Source organism: Coturnix japonica, chromosome Z (assembly GCF_054131305.1).
Source record: "Coturnix japonica strain WE chromosome Z, WE-NBRP24, whole genome shotgun sequence".
In the NCBI taxonomy this organism is placed as follows: domain Eukaryota; kingdom Metazoa; phylum Chordata; class Aves; order Galliformes; family Phasianidae; genus Coturnix; species Coturnix japonica.
Genome location: NC_140702.1, coordinates 19790866 through 19809499, shown reverse-complemented (window position 1 = coordinate 19809499; position 18634 = coordinate 19790866). Strand labels below are relative to the sequence as shown.

The 18634-nt window shown below is 39.6% G+C and overlaps 1 protein-coding gene across 1 annotated transcript; it reads left to right on the top strand.

Annotated features, from left to right (window-relative positions):
- Positions 1-16105: 16105 nt before the first annotated feature.
- Positions 16106-17586, top strand: LOC107306525 (uncharacterized). Its single transcript, XM_085528871.1, has one exon. The coding sequence runs from the start codon at positions 16530-16532 to the stop codon at positions 17541-17543; it is 1014 nt and encodes a 337-aa protein (XP_085384997.1). The 5' UTR covers positions 16106-16529; the 3' UTR covers positions 17544-17586.
- Positions 17587-18634: the final 1048 nt, after the last annotated feature.

Sequence of the window (18634 nt, the reverse complement as noted above, 5' to 3'; positions counted from 1 at the left end):
GTGCCAGGCACAGGGAGTTGCATGAATTAGCTGACTGCCTAATATCTGCTGACATGTTTATGTTCCAAAAGCTTGTTTTTAAAAAAAACAAAATCATGCAGAATTGTTCAGGGCAGAAGATAACAAACAAACAAATAAATAAATAAAACTTGAACCCTAGCATGTTTGACCTTTACTGACTTGACATGTTTTCCAGCTACTTTCTGAATATTATTTATTGTTTCTCATTTTTAATGTAAGATGAAAGTGGGAACAAATCTCAGAATTACTTTTATGCTTCAAGCATTAGAGTTTCTAATATAATTTATTAAATCAGTCTGGAAGTCTTACAGATTTTTCTCCACAAAGTTATCTGGCAACATGTGTACATACATCTAAGTTTTTTCAACTATCAATCATTTAATTTGTGAGTAGATTTCATTCTTAAGAAAACCTGATTGCATGAGGGATGGACATTTCTCAGAAAAATGGTGACTAATAAGAAAAACAGCGACTTACTGTGATGTCATTCTCACTGTAGACAGAGTAAATAATGATCGGATCTGGCTCTCGTAAATTAGACGTAAAATAAGATGTTTGATTTCTTTCACCATTATTAACACATGACAGGAAAAGAAAAATTACACTTTTTCCCCCATCCTTATTGAGCTGTGTGCCTGCAGTAGGGTTGTATTATAATTTATTTTTATTCTGACCTTCAAAATTAATGTGAGGAACCTGAAGAGTCCAGGACTGTGGAGAAATTGCTAGTTTCTGTTGTTAAATTAATTTTGTGATTGCTTGTTGCTCTGGACGGATCTCTTTTTCATCTGCAATGAAGATTAGACTTCAGAATTTTTTCACTGTCTTGTGAAATGTCACTGAACAGATGGTGCTTTTCACTGTTTTCTTGATTAGAGCCCAATCTGCCAAAGTGCTTACACACATGCTTAACTTAAGCACATCTGCCCTCCCATTTCTGTCAGTTTTATAATCAGTGCTTAGTGAAGTTTTGATTTTAAATTATTCCACTAGCTGAATAAAATTTTTTCCTTGAAATTTAGCACCAAATTGTGTGTTTGTTAACTTAAAGTAGATTATACTATTTAAACCTCTGATTACATGGGAGTCATTGTCAGAATTCCTCACTTGGGAACATACTTCAGTGTGGATGTTCTCGTATAACAGAATGAACATAATAAAGAAATGTGTGAAATAAAAATAATAGTGCCAGTCTCTCTGTCAGAAATAACCAAGAACTTTATAAGAATACATAAGTAAATTTTAAAATAAAATGCAGTTTGGGGTTATATCCTTAGATAACTATCTCTAGCTCATGTGCACGAAGCATTAAGCATATCACCTAAATCAAATGCTTCCCAGCTCTACCCTGGAAGAAGACATTAAGAATCTTTCCTTGCCTCAGAATTTAGAGTGGCAATTCCATCACTTGCTACTTCTTTAAAAACTTATCAGGATGAAGAATTTCAGCTTGGTGGAAAGGTCAGTATCTGAATCCCCTTACCTGAATTTGAAGGTTCAAAGCCCTGCTTTGTGTTTTTAAGAACCTATTCCATGAACCAACCTACAGGCTAACAACCTCTCCCGTTAAGCATGAATAATTCCTATTAAGGTTCAGAAGGAATGCACTACTTTATGAATGATTATAATGTAAGATAGATTCTTTCAACATTCCCCAAACATCAGTAGTATACATTTTGCTAAATGCTTCGGAATGAAATACCTTTTCCTACTTGTGAACACCAAGCACTGCAAAAACAGTGTGTGCCCTTCTGTTATTACTGGTCATGAGATTGCTTAGATTATTTTTCCCCAAATGCCATATTTCCTGGAGTTCTGGCTAAAGCAAGCATTCCTTTTTGATATTTACTCCTTCTTTTCCTTCCTTCCCTCATTCATTCCTCCCTAGGCTACACTACTGATGTGTATCAAAGTGATGAAACAGGTCTTCCTTTAGACCAGTTTGTTATTTCATATAAAGGATGGATTTCATCTGAAACATGAATTGAGATCATAAAATCATCAAGGACAAATATTCAAAGATTTTTTTTCATGATATATTTCATTATTTTCACCCCACCCTCAATTTAAAACTTTATCTAATATTTCTTCCTAATTGCTGCTTTTGGTATACAACACTAGCTTGGAATTTAAATTTAAATGATCTTCTCCAAAATTGCTTTCCTCTTTTTTAATATACTACTTTTAGGTCTTTCCTATGAACATATCATTTGGAAAGAATAGCTGTTTCTGATGAAAAAAAAATATACATCTACAGCAGCACAAAACAATCACAAGTCTGGAGTTTGTTGGAAGGAAGAAAGGAAGGAAAGAAGGAAGGAGGGAAGGAAAGAAGGAAGGAAGGAAGGAGGGAAGGAGGGAAGGAAGGAGGGAAGGAAGGAGGGAAGGAGGGAAGGAAGGAGGGAAGGAGGGAAGGAAGGAGGGAAGGAAGGAAGGAAAGAAGGAAGGAAGGAAGGAAGGAAGGAAAGAAGGAAGGAAGGAAGGAAGGAAGGAAGGAAGGAAGGAAGGAAGGAAGGAAGGAAGGAAGGAAGGAAGGAAGGAAGGAAGGAAGGAAGGAAGGAAGGAAGGAAGGAAGGAAGGAAGGAAGGAAGGAAGGAAGGAAGGAAGGAAGGAAGGAAGGAAGGAAGGAAGGAAGGAAGGAAGGAAGGAAGGAAGGAAGGAAGGAAGGAAGGAAGGAAGGAAGGAAGGAAGGAAGGAAGGAAGGAAGGAAGGAAGGAAGGAAGGAAGGAAGGAAGGAAGGAAGGAAGGAAGGAAGGAAGGAAGGAAGGAAGGAAGGAAGGAAGGAAGGAAGGAAGGAAGAAAATGCAGTACTGAAATTATTTAACTTCAGGGCAGCAGATTTATCAGAATATTTCTTTGTATTCAATAGCAGCTCTGATCTATAATTCTATGCACGCTATTTGCCAAATCAAGTTTTATTAGACAGCATAATTAATTGCCTCTTGTCTTATGGTAACCAAAACACTGTGAAACACTGAATCTACTCATGATAAAAAGATATAATAATGTTAGCATGCTGAAATTATATTTGTAGTTTTAGCAGCATAAACAAAATTCAGTTTTCTGCTCCAGGTCCTTCCTGGAAATAACAAGAGTTATTTGTTTGTCTTTTTGTACTTCATACCACAATACTAATTTGTTTTTCAGTCTTTTGTCTGCTGTCATAAATTTAGAGTGCCGGCTTGTTGAGATAAGGAAAATACTACTATTTCACTTTTTCAGTGTTCTGTAAAACACATAGCATGTTGTAGCTTGCATCTCTGCAAAAAAAGCACAAGGAAAATGTGAGCAACCATTAGATAAAATAACAAAGTTATTAAATGCAGAAAACAAGCAAAAATGCTGTTTCAGTTCCAGTGATTAGTAGTTATAATTTGAAAAATCTGGTTCAACTACTATGACTTGGACCTTATAAACATTTCTATCACGTTATAGGGTTGGATATAATATGTAGAGTACTTACAGCGGGCTTTTAGAACAAGGGAATGAGATTTCAAGGAAAAAATGTGTTTTGCTAATTTTTACTAATAATATATGACAACTACTTAATTTTTTTTTGTTAAATTATTTATTAAAAGGCTTAAATATGCTCAGATTTATTGTGCTAATTATAAACTTATTTGTGTCCTCACATGTCACCATTTTTAATAGCAAAGTTCTCCAGTTTCCTTCTATTCTCTCTGTATATATTTTCTGTACTGTCACCCTAAATTCTTACTGGAATAACCTCAGTCTGATTTTCTGTGCTTTGTGGCTGCTATGTTCATAAGGGGCCTGTACGCATGTAAAAAGCATTCCCCAGTCTCCATAACTCTGCAGAGAGGAAAACTGTAATAGAAGATATTCAGCTTCCACCGCCACACTCCCATTTTGGCTTATAAGACAATCTGACTATCAAAAAACATATCATTAATGAAAACTTACCATCTCTGATGAAATGAAGAGTTACATTGAAGAAAGGGTAAATATATACATATTTATTTTTTTGAGGGGGAGGAAGAGGATTATAAAGATTTATTTCAGAGTTCTCTACACAGTTTCAATGCATGCTCCAGAAATACAAAAACTGAAACTTTTCATTAAAATTATGATGACTGCTCCAGAAGTAATGCCTTGTATTATCTGACGCTGGCCCATGACATCAGGTGTTGTTACTGTATGACAGATGGCAGCAGAGGGGCAGTCTGACAGAATGGTGTCAGACATGGAAGTGTATATGATGAAAAGAGCTAGAATAGTATTCCTCAGTGTGGAAAAGGATGGCACACACTGCCATTCAGAGACTCTTGCTGAACATTGATGTAAAACAACCAGTGGATGTGAGGTGATGGATGGTATGTTTCAGCAGTGGGGACAATGACAGTGGGTCACCACCACTGAGGCAGATTGTTACAAGAGTTTCATGCAGGCTTTCTTTGATGACTGTCAAAAATGCACAGGTAGTGGTAATTAATGTGTTGAAGAGGACTGTTCTGTAGCTGATAATTTGCACTATAAAATAGTGTTACTGTGCTCTTTGTTGCATTTGTAGCGGAAATAAATAGAGGCATTACTTTTGCAGCAGTAGATGTATAGAAGGAATATTGCATATGAACAAAATGTCCTGATTTTTTTTTTTTTTTTTATTCTCAGAATCACTTCTACTTGTGAAGAGCAATACTAAAATAAATAAATAATAATAACAGGAAAATTAGATAGACTCATGGTGGAAAAAAAATAATCAACAAACCAAATGAAGTTTACTTTTTTATATTGACTTCAGCTGACCTCCCACAGATTAGATGAATCACCTTGTGTTAGAAGATATCTACTGAGGAAGATGTATACAAGATGTTATCAGTCATACATGAAGGTACAATAATATTTTACAGCTGTGTGTTAGTTCAATTTTGATGCAAGCAAGTCTTGTCCAAAATAAGGAGGGGACAACTTTTAGCTCAGTTCATTTAGTCAGTCTTTTTACAATGCTTGCCATGGTTATGCAGGTTTTGCTCAAGGGCTGTTTGTCTTTGAAACTAGTTTGAATTCCACTGAGCTGGAATATAACATACTGCTAGTTCGTATGTGTCTGAAAAGTAGTGTGTAGGCTCACTTGGACAAGAGAGATTGCAAGAAACAATACTCAGATTGCTTCAGCTTCCTAAAAACGTCTTGATCTGTATGGTTTTTAAGTAATGTAAAACCTTCATCTGTATTGCCTGAGTAACCATCCAAACATTGCTCATCGGGAGAGGCTTGTACCAAGGTACTCTGTATCTGAAATAACAGAGTACTCATATGATGTTATTTTTATATACCAGCCTAAGAGAACTGTTAGTAAATATTAAGTAAATATTACACCTAATCACCTAAACTGTTGGCATAAATCTCCATAGATTTAGTGTAATATCCAAACAGAATAATGTAATAATGTATCAAGTTAAGATTTTTACTGCATATATTGTGTTTGAAAAAAACTTTAAGGTTTTGAGGTGAAAATACTTGAGTGACAGTTATAAAGTACATATAAAAGGTACTGTTGTGTCTCAAGGTCACTCATCCATTAAATAAAAGAAAAGGTGACAAAAGTTAGAAGGAAACAAAGTGAGAAGATTTTAAGATAAAAAGAAAAAACACTGTTAATGAATGCTGAACGGGAAGTCATAATTTATCTCCAGAGAGAAAGCAAATTTCAGTTAAGTATTTCAGTAAAGCTAAGTGTTTATTATTATTATTATTATTATTTTAACAGCATTCAATACTATTCTGATGTATTCGTACATAAGCCTGAAGTTCTGCCAAGCAACGAACAGACATGGTAGCACCAAATGCACTGAGAGAAACTTGATGTTCTTTTTCATATAAGAAAATTACAAGCTAGAATGCATATTTTCAGTTTAATTCTTCCAGGTGTTGGAAGATCAAAAACTGAATTAGAATCTGCCTGGGAAATTGCTAGTGTACAATCATGACATGCATTGAATTCACTGAAAAATATAGTTAGCACAGGATGCTCTGGTAATTTTTGTGTAGTCTTTAAAGCAATCCTGTTACTGTTCCACCTCACTAGATAAACTTTTCTTGTGCTGAGGGGAAGGGTTAGGACTGCCTAATAGAGCCTTATGACTTAATAATTGCTGGTGTTTTTTTTGTTTTTTTTTTTTTTTACAGGGAATGCTGTGTAATCAAATCCTTTCCCTGAAGATGTTTATGCAGGTTGGATAGTAAAGGAACAATTCCAATGAGCAGAAGCCCATAGCACACAACTGAAATGTTGTCTTTTGTCTCTGCATTACTATTAATGAGAAACGCATTGTATCATTTTATCTCTGAAGGTTTCCTTGAATTCAGGGTTTCCACTGAATGTGTTTTAAGCTAAGGTGTTTCTTTCTCCTGGAGGCATGGCAGCTTTCTACCCGTTTCTCCAGTTCTGTCAGAGATATTCACACTGTATTGAGCTCATGGTAAAATCTTTCAAAATATATACGTACTCTAAATAAATAAATAAATAAATTCTAAGAGTATGTTCAAAAGCAGGAAGAAAAAAAGTAAATCTGATTCAAAGGTTATTTTTCCATCAAAATGTATTGGACTTGTGAATTATCTTAATCAAATAATTAATTAATTTAATTTTAAATAACCATGTTTAGACTAATATTTATTCATCACCAGATCCGGTGTTTTCTTGTGATCTTCTACTTGGTCTTATTTAAGGCTAGTACCATATTAGTATAAACAGCATTTTTGCATCCACCTCTGTCTCCTGCCCCTGCTACTCCTCGCCCCCTCCCCCTCGGCCCAGTTTCAAATTGTAGCCAAATAGGAACAAATATGCAAAGAAGTATTTATGTGATCATCCAATTGTATTATTCCTCCTAAGGAGCAATTTGAGGGATGGCTACTGCTTCATTTATCTGCACAAATCCATATATCGACCCCTTTAAATTATCATACTTTGTAAACTACCAGCCCTTTCTTCCTTCTTTATATTGTTTCTCTCTACTGAAGCAAGCCTACCTATCTTAATATCCAGGATGAAGGTAACAAGCTGCTCTTGCATCAGTTAGTCAGCAGAAAGGAATTACAAGATCCCTACAGGTTTCCCACATACGGCAACAGAAGTTCAATGCAGACAGACTGCAAACACTGTTTATTAAGTCCTGCATAATTGTTCTTTGCCCTCCACTGCTTTTCTTTTTTCAGCAGAACTCACAATCCCCAGGCAGGAACCAGATGTTTTAGGCAAGACACTGTAATATCTGAGTAAAATGAAACTTCTGTCCTGAAGATCTCAAAACACAAATGTGTGAAAAATCATTTTTAGGAAACAGAAAGCTGAAATGTGGATGTGGAAAGATAAATTTCCTGGGCTGCATGAGAAGGCTGTCTTTAAGATGCACATAATTCTTTTAGATCTCCAACATATTTCTTGGCCTTGCTTTCAAGCGGTTTTCCACTGGACCCTAGTGTGGAGGATCCCAACTAAAGGGTTTCTGTCATAGCTGAGATAAAATGTCTACTGCCATGTTCCCAGTAAGTTCTGCAGCCTGTTGTTTTTTACTCTGACTCTGTAAGCACAGTCTGACCCTCTCCATCTCCAGGGAAATGTGAGGGCAGTGAACAAGGAGTCAGCACTTCCTGCTGTGTTTTTATTTTGGACATGAAACTTTGCTGAAGCAGGAAGAAATCACCCTGGACATACCATGACCTCTCTTACATCCATGAGATCTTTATGTAAAGAAGATGAAATAGTTTCCTGTTATATCACACGCAGGTGTGGCTTCTACTCTTCTGGAAACTGATATACAGTGGGCATTTTGTTTTCCTTATTAATCTGTATTTCCTGTATTAATCTATAGAATACACTCCCTTGCACACAGAAAAAAAAATCATGATAAACAGCTGATATTTTGCTCTTCAAGACAATTTCCTTCTCTCTCTCTCTCTCTCTTTTTTTTTTTTTTTAATTTTTATTTTTCTGCAGGCAGCTACTTATGGTATATGAGTGTGGGCTTTTAGTTTAATACGAAGTGAAAATGTAAGGTAAATAATTTCATGAGGCTTCACACCGCAAGATGCTCTGAGGATAGAATAACTTTTATCTTCATTAAAACAGAATAGCCTTTATCATCATTAAAGCAGAGCCTGAAATCCCTATATTGTGCAGGTTGGGACATTTTCCTGTGTTTTAATGTCATGCTAGAGGTTAAAGTGTAGGTCAAGAAACTTTAAAAAGTATGTTTATTATTGTCTTACACAGAAATAAATATTTTTCCCCCAGATAGAAACAAAACTGCTCTGTTGTTGGTTTTTTTTTGTTTGTTTTGTTTTTGTTTTTGTTGTTGCCATAATCTCACTTTCACAAGACACAGCCCCAAGACAATGATTAAATACTCCAGGCATATTCCAATGAGCTGCTGTCCACTCTCCTCTAAGATTGAAAATCTAGAAACAATCATTAGAGAAAACTTCCATTAGTAACTGCTTTCTGTCTTGAAATGAGAGAATGATATCCCTTGTAAAAAATATAGATTAATCACTGCACAAGATAGATTTTTTTAAACATTTTATACATCTGAAATATTTCAGTAAAAATATATAATTTTGTATTTAATTAAAGTTATTATAACTTTAGTATAGCTTATTTGAATCAACTTAAAACAATCTTTTTTATGAACTGCATAGCATTCTGAAGAATTTACCCAACACCAGTAAATACTGCATTTTAATGCCAAGCCAGTATTTTTTTCCATACAAGTTATTTTCTACTTGTGATTTTATATTCCCAGACATTACATTTCGCTGATTTATTTTTTTTATTTTTATTATTTATTTATTTATTTTGTTATGAAGAGAAAGGTCTGTCTGACCTTTTGAATATGGTTTGCTGTTGTTCAGGCAAACAGGATTTTTATCAGATCATTTCAGAACCTTATAAAAAGGCTTTAAAAATATCCATTCTGAATTGTAAATATCGGTCAAGGGTGAGAAGGTCTTTGTTTTATCTCATGACATTTTTATCTTTGAAAAACTCAAATGCTTATGGAAACATATGAGTAGAAAAATTGTAAAGCAATATGCAATGTTTCTCGAATTTAATAGTTGAGAAAAGAAAACCAGACAGACCACTGAGTGGAAAGAAGCAGATGACAACTTTATACAGTTATGAATTACAGGCATTTTTTTTAAAATTTCCACTTAGCATTTCCATTGCTGTCTGTATACTGATGATGTGAATTGGATGGATAGATGTTGACTAATCTGTAAACACTTTAATTGGCTTCTGAAATGTAGCAGAATGGTAAGCCAGGGTTTTATCCACAATTAAGTCAAGTTTTACGAACTTAATTCCTCATTATTGTTTGCTGCCAAGATAAAATTTTCCAAGTCTTTCCTCATTGACAGGCTGCAAACAATTACAGGGTTGTTTATGCGCTCTAGTTTGGGATTCGGTGATCAAACAGATTCTACTGAAAGTGCTGATTTGCAGCACCAAGCTGCATTCTGACAGCATTTTCCTTAAATCTGAACTGCGAATTTGAAAGATGTTCAGGCACAGAGAAATGTGCATGCATTCTGTGTGTGCACCCAGAAGAGGTCACTAACCAGACTGCATGTGCTGCTGAGTAGGCACTTATTGGTTATAATTTTATGTGGGTGCAGACAATTGGAGGAAAGCCTTTTCTCTGTTACATCCCAAAACATTACAAGATACAAACCACCTTTGGAATCTAAAATGCACTGAAGGAGCCTGTTACTGTTGTGGCATTGCTAAACAGGTGTTCAGCATTTACTTGTGTTATTTTGAAGAGCAACTGTGAAAGTCTGAAGTAAAGGCAATTAAATATTATTAAAGACCTGCATGTGTGTTCTGTTGTCTATCTAGATTTATACTGCAGATGCAGACAGTGCATTTCAAATACTGACCTGTACATATCCGGGAGTGGCTTTATTACATCCACTGCAAGAATAATAATGTTTTTCTGATGTGTACTTTATGTTACTTAGTTATCTTTTTAGTTAGTTGTATCTCAGTGAGTTATACCAAAATTTGCCCAATGTCCAAGAAGATTTGCAGTCAAAATTAAGTTTGGGGGAGCAGACTGCCAACCAATCAGACTATGCTTTCTTAAATATGATTAGCTGTGCAGGATATTTACTTAAAATAGTAGGTACATTTACCTGCATCGATAAGGCAAACTAAGACAACTAAATTGAAATGAGGAGGAGTTATATGAGGAATACAGGATTAAGCATCTGCCTCTTTCAACATCCATTCATCCCTCCTCCAGATTGCTTTTGCCATTTTGCCATATGTTTCCTTCCATTTTCTGTTTTCTTAGAAGGTTGGCTAATTTATAGAAAAGAAAATCATCTGAAAAGTTTGTTTTGAAGAAAATGGCTAAATAATCAGAGATATTTTATTCTGCTTTGATTTATTATGGATTGAACATACACTGAATACTAGTCTTCGTGTTGGAAAAAACCTTTTCCCCTAAAATATAACATGTACGGCAACATTTGCTAAAGATTCCACAGAGACTTTGCCTTTGATACTCAATAGACAAATAAACAGTCTCAACAAACACAATGATTGTGGTTTAAATATGCATACAATATACAATCATCTAAATTCCTAGCCTATTAAATACATGTTACTTCTGTATTTTATTTGTTTACTTTAGACTGTTCACTTAAAAAAAAAAAAAAGTCAGAAAAAATTTCAGAAACACTGCTTTATGTGCAGTAAATGAAACTAATAACACAGGAAACTTCATTTAAATTAGCTGAAAAAATATACAAATGTCCTGTAGGAGCTTATAGCTTTTCTTTTTTTCTATCTCTTGTTTTTCTTCATTTGATTTTACTTGCATTTTTTACTGTTTCTCTATTATACTTCCTGTATGGGTATTCATTTAACCCCTAACAAGTTCCTTTCATGTCTTTATCACCATAATTCCTTGTTAAGACACATATGCATGAAGAATATGGATTTTTTAAGTGCTAGAAGTCAGGAATTAAAAAAAAAAAAAAAAAATGCTCCCATTTCTTCTCATTGGAGCAAATTTCTTACAACAAACAGTTCTTTTGAGCTATTAACAATGCGTGAAATGATGGTTGGCCCCATGTTTACAATGGAGATTTTCTGTGGAATAACAGAGTTTTTTACAGTGTCACAGGCCCATTTTTTCCAAGTGCTGATTTTATTTAGTCAGTATTGGATACAAGGACAGGAACAAGGAGATGAAGCCTTCATTGCAAAATGAGTTGCCACACTTTTCTGAGACCAGCTGTCAGTGATGATGTAATGTCATCCCTAAAAAACAACAACAACAAAAAATTGGGTTACTATAACACTCTTTGAAGAATTCCAAGGTTTTTGTCTTGAACAGGACAAAACTGACCAGCTGTTTTCCAAGTTTCTTTCTGAGAGTAAACCCCGAATTTTGCTAAAGAACATGCTTATAAAATTGCACTGTGTTGAAAAACACTGTATTCCTAAGCTCTGTCACCCTGTTAATTGGCTAGAATTAGCACAGATTAATTTGTGAGGCTAATTGTCTTTGTAAGAGACTTTGAAATGGAACATCTCTTTATTCTCAACCAGCCTGAAAGAGACTACTCAGTGCCTGAAAGAGATAGGATTCAAAGACAGACTTAATCGTACACGCATCCAGCTTCTCCCATGAAAGCTCATGTCTCTGGTATTTGTTAATGCCTGAACATGAATGAATTGTGCTCTCAAGCTCTAGCACACAGGCATGTCAGAAGTGCAGCCATATATATACATATGTTACTTCAACATCAGATCCCTTGACTATGCTTTCCCAGGGCTGGCCACTGAACATCTAAATCTGTATGGATGTTTCATCCAGTAGCATTTGATAGAACCATAGCAATATTCTTGAGCAGAGTACAAGCATGGGAAAGCATTCAAGGCAAAAATCATTATGGTCACTACTGCTGTAATATGTGATGAAGAAAAAGGTAATTATTTACCATGTATTTTCTCAGAGTGCTGTTTTGACTTTATGTTTTTTGAGAAATACCTCAGCCACTGAGCATGTTGTATGAGTTCATTTCAATGTGTGTAGTAGTGAATGCTATACATTGTTTATATATGTGTTAGTGTATCTATGCAATGTATTTATTCTATTCATTTATATATTTGGGCACCTCTTCTGACAAACACACTAGATATGATAGCCTACTTTTTCATTTTTTACAGAAAAATTCAGCTTTGAAATTAAGATTTTTCTTTCAATTATTTAAAATCTTGTCTTTATGTTTTCAAAAATGATGTGCATAATTACATAAACAGTGGTGATCACAGTAAATACTTACAGAATCACAATCATAGACTTGGGTTGAAGAGGATCTTAAGGCCTATTTGGTTTTAACCTCCTGCCATGGACAGAGTTGCCAGCCCCCAGATCAAGCCGTCCAGGCCACCATCCAACCTGGCCTTGAATACCTCCAGGGAAGAGGAATTCATGCCTCCTCTGGGTAGCATGTGCTCAGGCCTCATTACCCTGAGAAAATAATTTGCTCCTCATATCTAATCTAAATCTCACATCTTTTAATTTAAAACTGTCCCCCCCTTTCCTCCTGTTCTGTCACTATCTGCCCATGTAAAAATTAGTCTTCCTTCTTACAAGCTCCCTTGATATATTTGAAGGCTGCAGTGAGGTCTCCCTGAAGTCTTCTTTTCTCCAGAAAGAACAAGACTATCTATCTCAACCTTTCTTCAAAAGAGAGGTCCTCAAGCTCTCTGATCATCCTTGTGGTCTTCCTCCAGAGGCTCTCCAAAATCTCTATGCCTATCTTGTGCTGAGGGTCCCAGGTCTGGACACAGTACCCCACATGGGTCCTCATGAGAGTTAAGCAGACAGGAACCTCCTTCTCCCTGCTGGCCGCCCCTTATTTGAGGCAGCCCAGAATACAGTTGGCTTTCTGGGCTGCAAATGCACAATGCTGGCTTATGTTCAGCTTTTCTTCCACCCATACCTCCTCCTCCACAGGGTTACTCTCAAAGAGTCCTCCCAGTCTGTATACATAACTATCATTGCCCCAGTCCAAGTGCAACACATAGAACTTGGCCTTGCTGAATTGCATTAGGTTCTCATGTGCCTATTTCTCCTGCCTGCCCAGGGTCCTCTGGATGAAATCCCTTCCTTTTGTCATATGAGTTGCACCACTCAGCTTATTGTTATTGGCAAACTTGCTGAGAGTGCACATAAATCCACTACTGGAATAAAGATGATGAAGATGTAAAATGTACCAAAATCCAACACACATATTTAACTGATGTGCTCACAGAAGATAAAAGGACTATATTGAAAAAGTGATGGGGAATGTGAATTCTGTGGAAGGATAAGGAGGTGCCTTGGAGAATGTCATCTACTGAACAACCCTGATCACAAAGGTGCTGCTTATCTAATGAACTTTAAAATAAATAAAAATAAAAAAAATACCAGGAGCAACTCAGAGAATAAAATATTTTTTGTTGCACTTTGCAGTCATGGGAGTTTTGAAGCGATAAATGAAGTAGGGGCACTGTGAGGGAAATACTGCTGCTGAGTGGCTTCAGGAGTATATATCTGAATGATAGTTCTTGCAGTGCCTATTTCTAATGTGCAGTTGATAACTGCAGTTTGGAGAGAGCTGGAGCATGGTAATACTTCCCTTTGACCCATGTGCTCACAAGATTGATTATATATTGTTCCATCATCTCCCAGCTTACCATGTTTCCTATCTTTTCCCCACACCTTCCAAACTGATGATATACTACTCCCCCTCCACTCCCTTCTCCCCCCTCCACCCTCCTTACTTTCAGGAAGAAACAACTCCTCAACTCCTTTGCTGTGATTTTGCTTTGCCTTTGCTAGTATTCCCTAAAAAGATTTAATTAAAAAACAGTTTGTAGTTTTCTGCTTGTTGTGATGTTTTTGTTTTTGTTTTTGTTTGTCCTTTCTCCTTTGCATCTCATTCTTTTCTGTGCCTTTTGAAGATCTTCAATCACAAAAATAAGTTTTAACTGTATTCTGTATTCTAGCTCTTATAATTCTTAAGGCTTAGGACTGCCTGTGTGGTTTTTGTTGTTTAAATGAACAACAGAATACATTCTTGGGAGAGTTGTACTTTCAGGATAGGTGTTTTTAAAAACAGCTGTTTAAGGACTTATCTAAATATGAATTCACAAAACAATAAAAAATAGTGTTCATTTTACCAAACCACAATCCTCCCTGGTTTTGGGGAAAAAAAGAAAAAAAGCAAAAAAAAAAAAAAAATCACCAGGTGTACATTTTGTTTATTGTATAAGGGAACAGACATGCACTTAACTCACTTATGTTATAATGTATAATTCTGAATTGTTATATTTTGTTATATTTGTGTTTGTAATTAAAGGGCAGAACAGATGGTGGAGTCTTAGTTTTATGCTGTGTCTCTTAAAGTAATGCATGCTGCCAAGTAATTGTTCCAAATCACAAAATATTTGTTCATTATGTTTTCAGAAGAAACTAGTAGTGTGAGAGATGACTACTTCTTGATGAGAGTTTTACGAAACAAACAAGGAAAATAAAAGCAAAAACCAAACCAAGACAGAAAAAGAGTCTACGAGGCATTTTAAAAACAGGCAGTTAACTCAATGCAAAGTTAGGAAAATAACTACTTCTTTTTCCACAAAAAACCCCACAAAGTTTCATATATCAAGATTTTGATAGATTCTCATGAAATTTTTCAGTGAGCTGGGCTGTGAGAAAATGCAAGACACATTGTGGACTATGTTTGATGAACACCACCTAACTGTGCAGTCTCTTCTATGGGATAGAAGAGGAAGGAAGGGTGGCAGTGTGCCCCTTTATATTAAAGACTGTTTTGGTGTTGAAGAGCTTGGGGATGGGAATGATAAAGTTGAGTGTCTGTGGGTAAGGATCAGTGGAAAGGCCTGCAGGGGTGACATCTTGGTGGGGGTCTATTATAGACCGCCTCATCTGGGTGAAGAGATGGAAGAGGCATTCAATGAGCAGCTTGTGGATGTCGCGTGATAGCCAGCACTCATTCTCATGGGAGACTACAACTTCCCTGATATTTGTTGGAAATACAACAGTATTCAGGGGGTTGAGGTGAACGGGATGAGGTTCAACAAGGCCAAGTGCCGAGTCCTGCACTTTGGCCAAAATAACCTCAAGCAGTGCTATAGGCTTGGGGATGAGTGGCTGGATAACCATGAAGAGGAGGGTGAGCAGTGCAGGGACACCTGGATCCTTCAGGGCAGCTGCAGGATGTTTATGCTTGGACCTCATAATGAGCTGCAGCAGATAAACACCGAAACTGCCTTTTGCTCAGCGTCCTGTGATGTGCCTGAAAGCTCAGATGACTGGCAGTCAAAGACAGACCTCCCACAGGAAACCTCCATTCCATCTGAGGAAGGGTCTGGAGAACAAGTCTTGTGAGGAGCATCAGAGGGAACTGGGATTATTTAGCCTAGAGAAAAGGTCATTGAGGGGAGACCTTCGTACTCTCCAATGCTGTCTCAGAGAACGTAGTATGGAAGTGGGGATTGATCTGCTCTCTCAAAAAACGAGCAACAGGACAAGATGATAAAGCATCAAATTGTACGAGGAAAGGTTTGCGTTGGATGTTACAAAAAATGCATTTACTAAGAGGCTTATGAAGCATGGAAACAGGCTACACAGGCAAGTAGCTGAGTCCCCATCCATGAAGGAATTTAAAGCACATGTAGATGTGCTCCTTCAGGACATACTTCAGTAGTTGACTTGAAAGCATGAGATTAAAGATGGGAGTTCATGGACTTAGAGCACGTTTCCAACCCAGATGAGTCTATGATGTCTCCGAGCAACAGGCTGTGATTTAATCAAAGAAAATAAAAGTTCTATGTATTAATGTCAAAAGTAAGGCATAAAAGGTGGACTGGAATGAAAAGGAAAGTACAGCCAATTAGGAACAGGAAAAGAAAATAACATCTTGAAACTGGGGTGCTGTGTAGGTGGACAGCCCATGGTGATGACCCCAAGCAACAGGCTGTGACATCACCGGGTGACGGATTGTGACTGCTCATCCCTCACTGCTCATAGTGGGGTGCGGGCAGAGCCTGGCTCAGTCTGGCTCGTTCCTGGACCCTGCTGAGCAGCTCTGCGAGGCTTGGAGGTTCTTCGAGCAAGGTTTTGGCTGTGCTGTGCTAGGTTGTGCCTGGGGCTGCTCGCAGCATCTCAGTGCCTGACCCACAGCATTGCTTCTGTTTCCCCGGCCCTGCCCAGTGCAGGCAGCTGGGACTCTACTGAGTGCACCCGCAGCAGCGGAGGTGAGTGGTGCGGGGACATGTGGGTCCCTCAGGGCAGTCCTGGGCTTGGCAGGGCTTCCTGCTGAGGACTTTCACACCCTGGGACAACAGCGAGTGACTGTGGCCTCTCTTCCTCTTGCAGTGAGACACCACCGCTGCAGCTCTGGTGAAGGAGAACAACTGGTCATCCTCAGTTCTCCCAGCCAGCTTCAGTGAGGGGAACATGTCTGCGGAAGAGGAGTGGACATGTTCCATCTGTCGTGATGTGCGACAGGACATGGCCCATGCAATTCCATGTAATCACACGTTCTGCCTGGGCTGCATCCATCGGTGGGCGACTGTGAGGGACAGCTGCCCGCTGTGCAGGACGGCCATGCGGACCATCCGGGTCTGCGTGCGGGGAGACAATCAGTTCGTGGACTGCATCGTCTCCCCGCCCGCAGTGCCGGTGCCCGTCGGCTTCATCACCAGCACCGGCCCCAGCGGCGCTGCGGCATCTGCTCCATTGCCAGCTGTGCAGAGGGATGTGGGAGCAGCAAGAGTGGGTGGCCTCCTGCCCGAGGAGTGGGCAGCACTCTTCAGGGAGAGACGTGACCTCCTGTTCCCAGTGCAGCCCTGGATACAGGACATCTTCTCCCAGATCCAGGAGCTGCCCTGGTGGCAGATCTGTGGGCTGGAGAGTGTGATCCTGGCTCTTCTGTGCCGAGTGGGGCTGAACAGGGATGCCCTGGTGTACCACGCACAGCCCACCCTGGGACCTATCACGGCAGCATTCATGGACGCGCTCATCGAAGTCATCGTGAGCCGGTGCGGCCAGGAGGCCCGGAGGCTGCTGGGCCTCGAAGATGCCAGCGCTGCCCAGGAGCAGGAGCACGAGGACGGGCCCGAAGAGCCCAGTGCTGCCCAGGAGCACGAGGATGGCCCCCCAGCCCCGTCTGGTCCCTCCACATCTCCTCAGGGGACCCTTGCCCCCAGCACCTCTCCCTCCGGCAGCTCCGCGGGTCCCGACGCGGAGGAGCTCCCCGGCACGTCCAGCGGGGCCCTCGGCAGAGGTCCCGGCGAGCCGGGTTCCGAGGCAGCCGGTCCCTCTGAGCAGGGCCGCAGCCGCGGCTCCTCCTCTCGCGGCCGGGGCAGGAATCGCTCGGCTGGGGGATCCCGGCGCCCCACCAAGAGGAGGGCCGGCAGCGCCCAGCGCGCTCCTCTGCCCTGCAAGAGGCGGCGCCACCGGCGCCTCTAAATGGGGCTTACACGGCTTAACAATAAAAGATAAAAACACACAAGCACGCGTTGTTCCAGTGTCTGCACGTGAGGGGAGGTGGGGGGTGGGAAGGGAAGGAAAGGGAAAGAGGGAGAAAGAGGAAGGAAAGGGAAAAATGGGAAGGGGTAGTAGTATGAAAAGGGAAGCAGAAGAGGAAAGGAAAGAGAAAGGGTCCTGTCTCCACATACTGCTGAAAAGAGCCTGGCTTCATCACTTTGCTCCCCATACCTTAGAGATTTATAGACCTGGATCAAGTCCTCTCTCAGTTTTCTTTTCTCAAGGCTAAACAGACCCAGTTCACTCAGCCTTTCTTCATAAGGGAGGGGCTCCAGGCCTTTCAACATCTTTCTGGCCCTCCACTGGACTCATTCAAAGAGATCCCTTTCTTTTTTGTATGGGGGAGCCCGGAACTGGATACAGTAATCCAGATGAGGCCCTACCAGGGCAGAGTAGAGGGGAGGATCACCTCCTTTGATCTGCTGGCCATGCTCTTTTTAATGCTCCCCAGAATGCTACTGGCCTTTTTGGCCATGAGGGCACACTGCTGGCTCATGGCCAACCTGTCCTCCACAAGGACACTCAGGTCCCTCTCTGCAGAGGTCTTCCCCAGTCTGTATTGGTGCACACAATTATTCCTCCCTTGGTGCAAGACTCTACACTTGCTTTTGTGAAACCTCATCCGGTTTCTTACTGCCCAGCTCTCCAGCCTGTCCAGGTCTCACTGAATGGCAGCACAGCCTTCAGGCGAGTCAGCCAGTCCTCCCAACTTCGTGTCATCAGCAAACTTGCTGAGGGTGGTCACTATCCCCTCATCAAGGTCGTCGATGAAGATGTTGAACGAGACCGGACCCAGTACAGACCCCTGGGGGACACCGCTAGTTACAGGCCTCCAGCCAGACTCCGCACCGCCAACGACAACCCTCTGCACTCTGCCAGCCCGCCAATTCTCGACCCACTTCACCGTCCACTCATCTATCCCATACTTCCTCAGCTTTGTTATAAGGATGTCATGGGGGACAGTATCAAAAGCCTTACTGAAATCAAGGTAGGCTACATCTACCGCCCTCCCC

Excerpts from the sequence above, each read along its gene's own strand:
- LOC107306525 (XM_085528871.1), top strand. The coding sequence starts at position 16,530 with ATGTCTGCGGAAGAGGAGTGGACATGTTCCATCTGTCGTGATGTGCGA.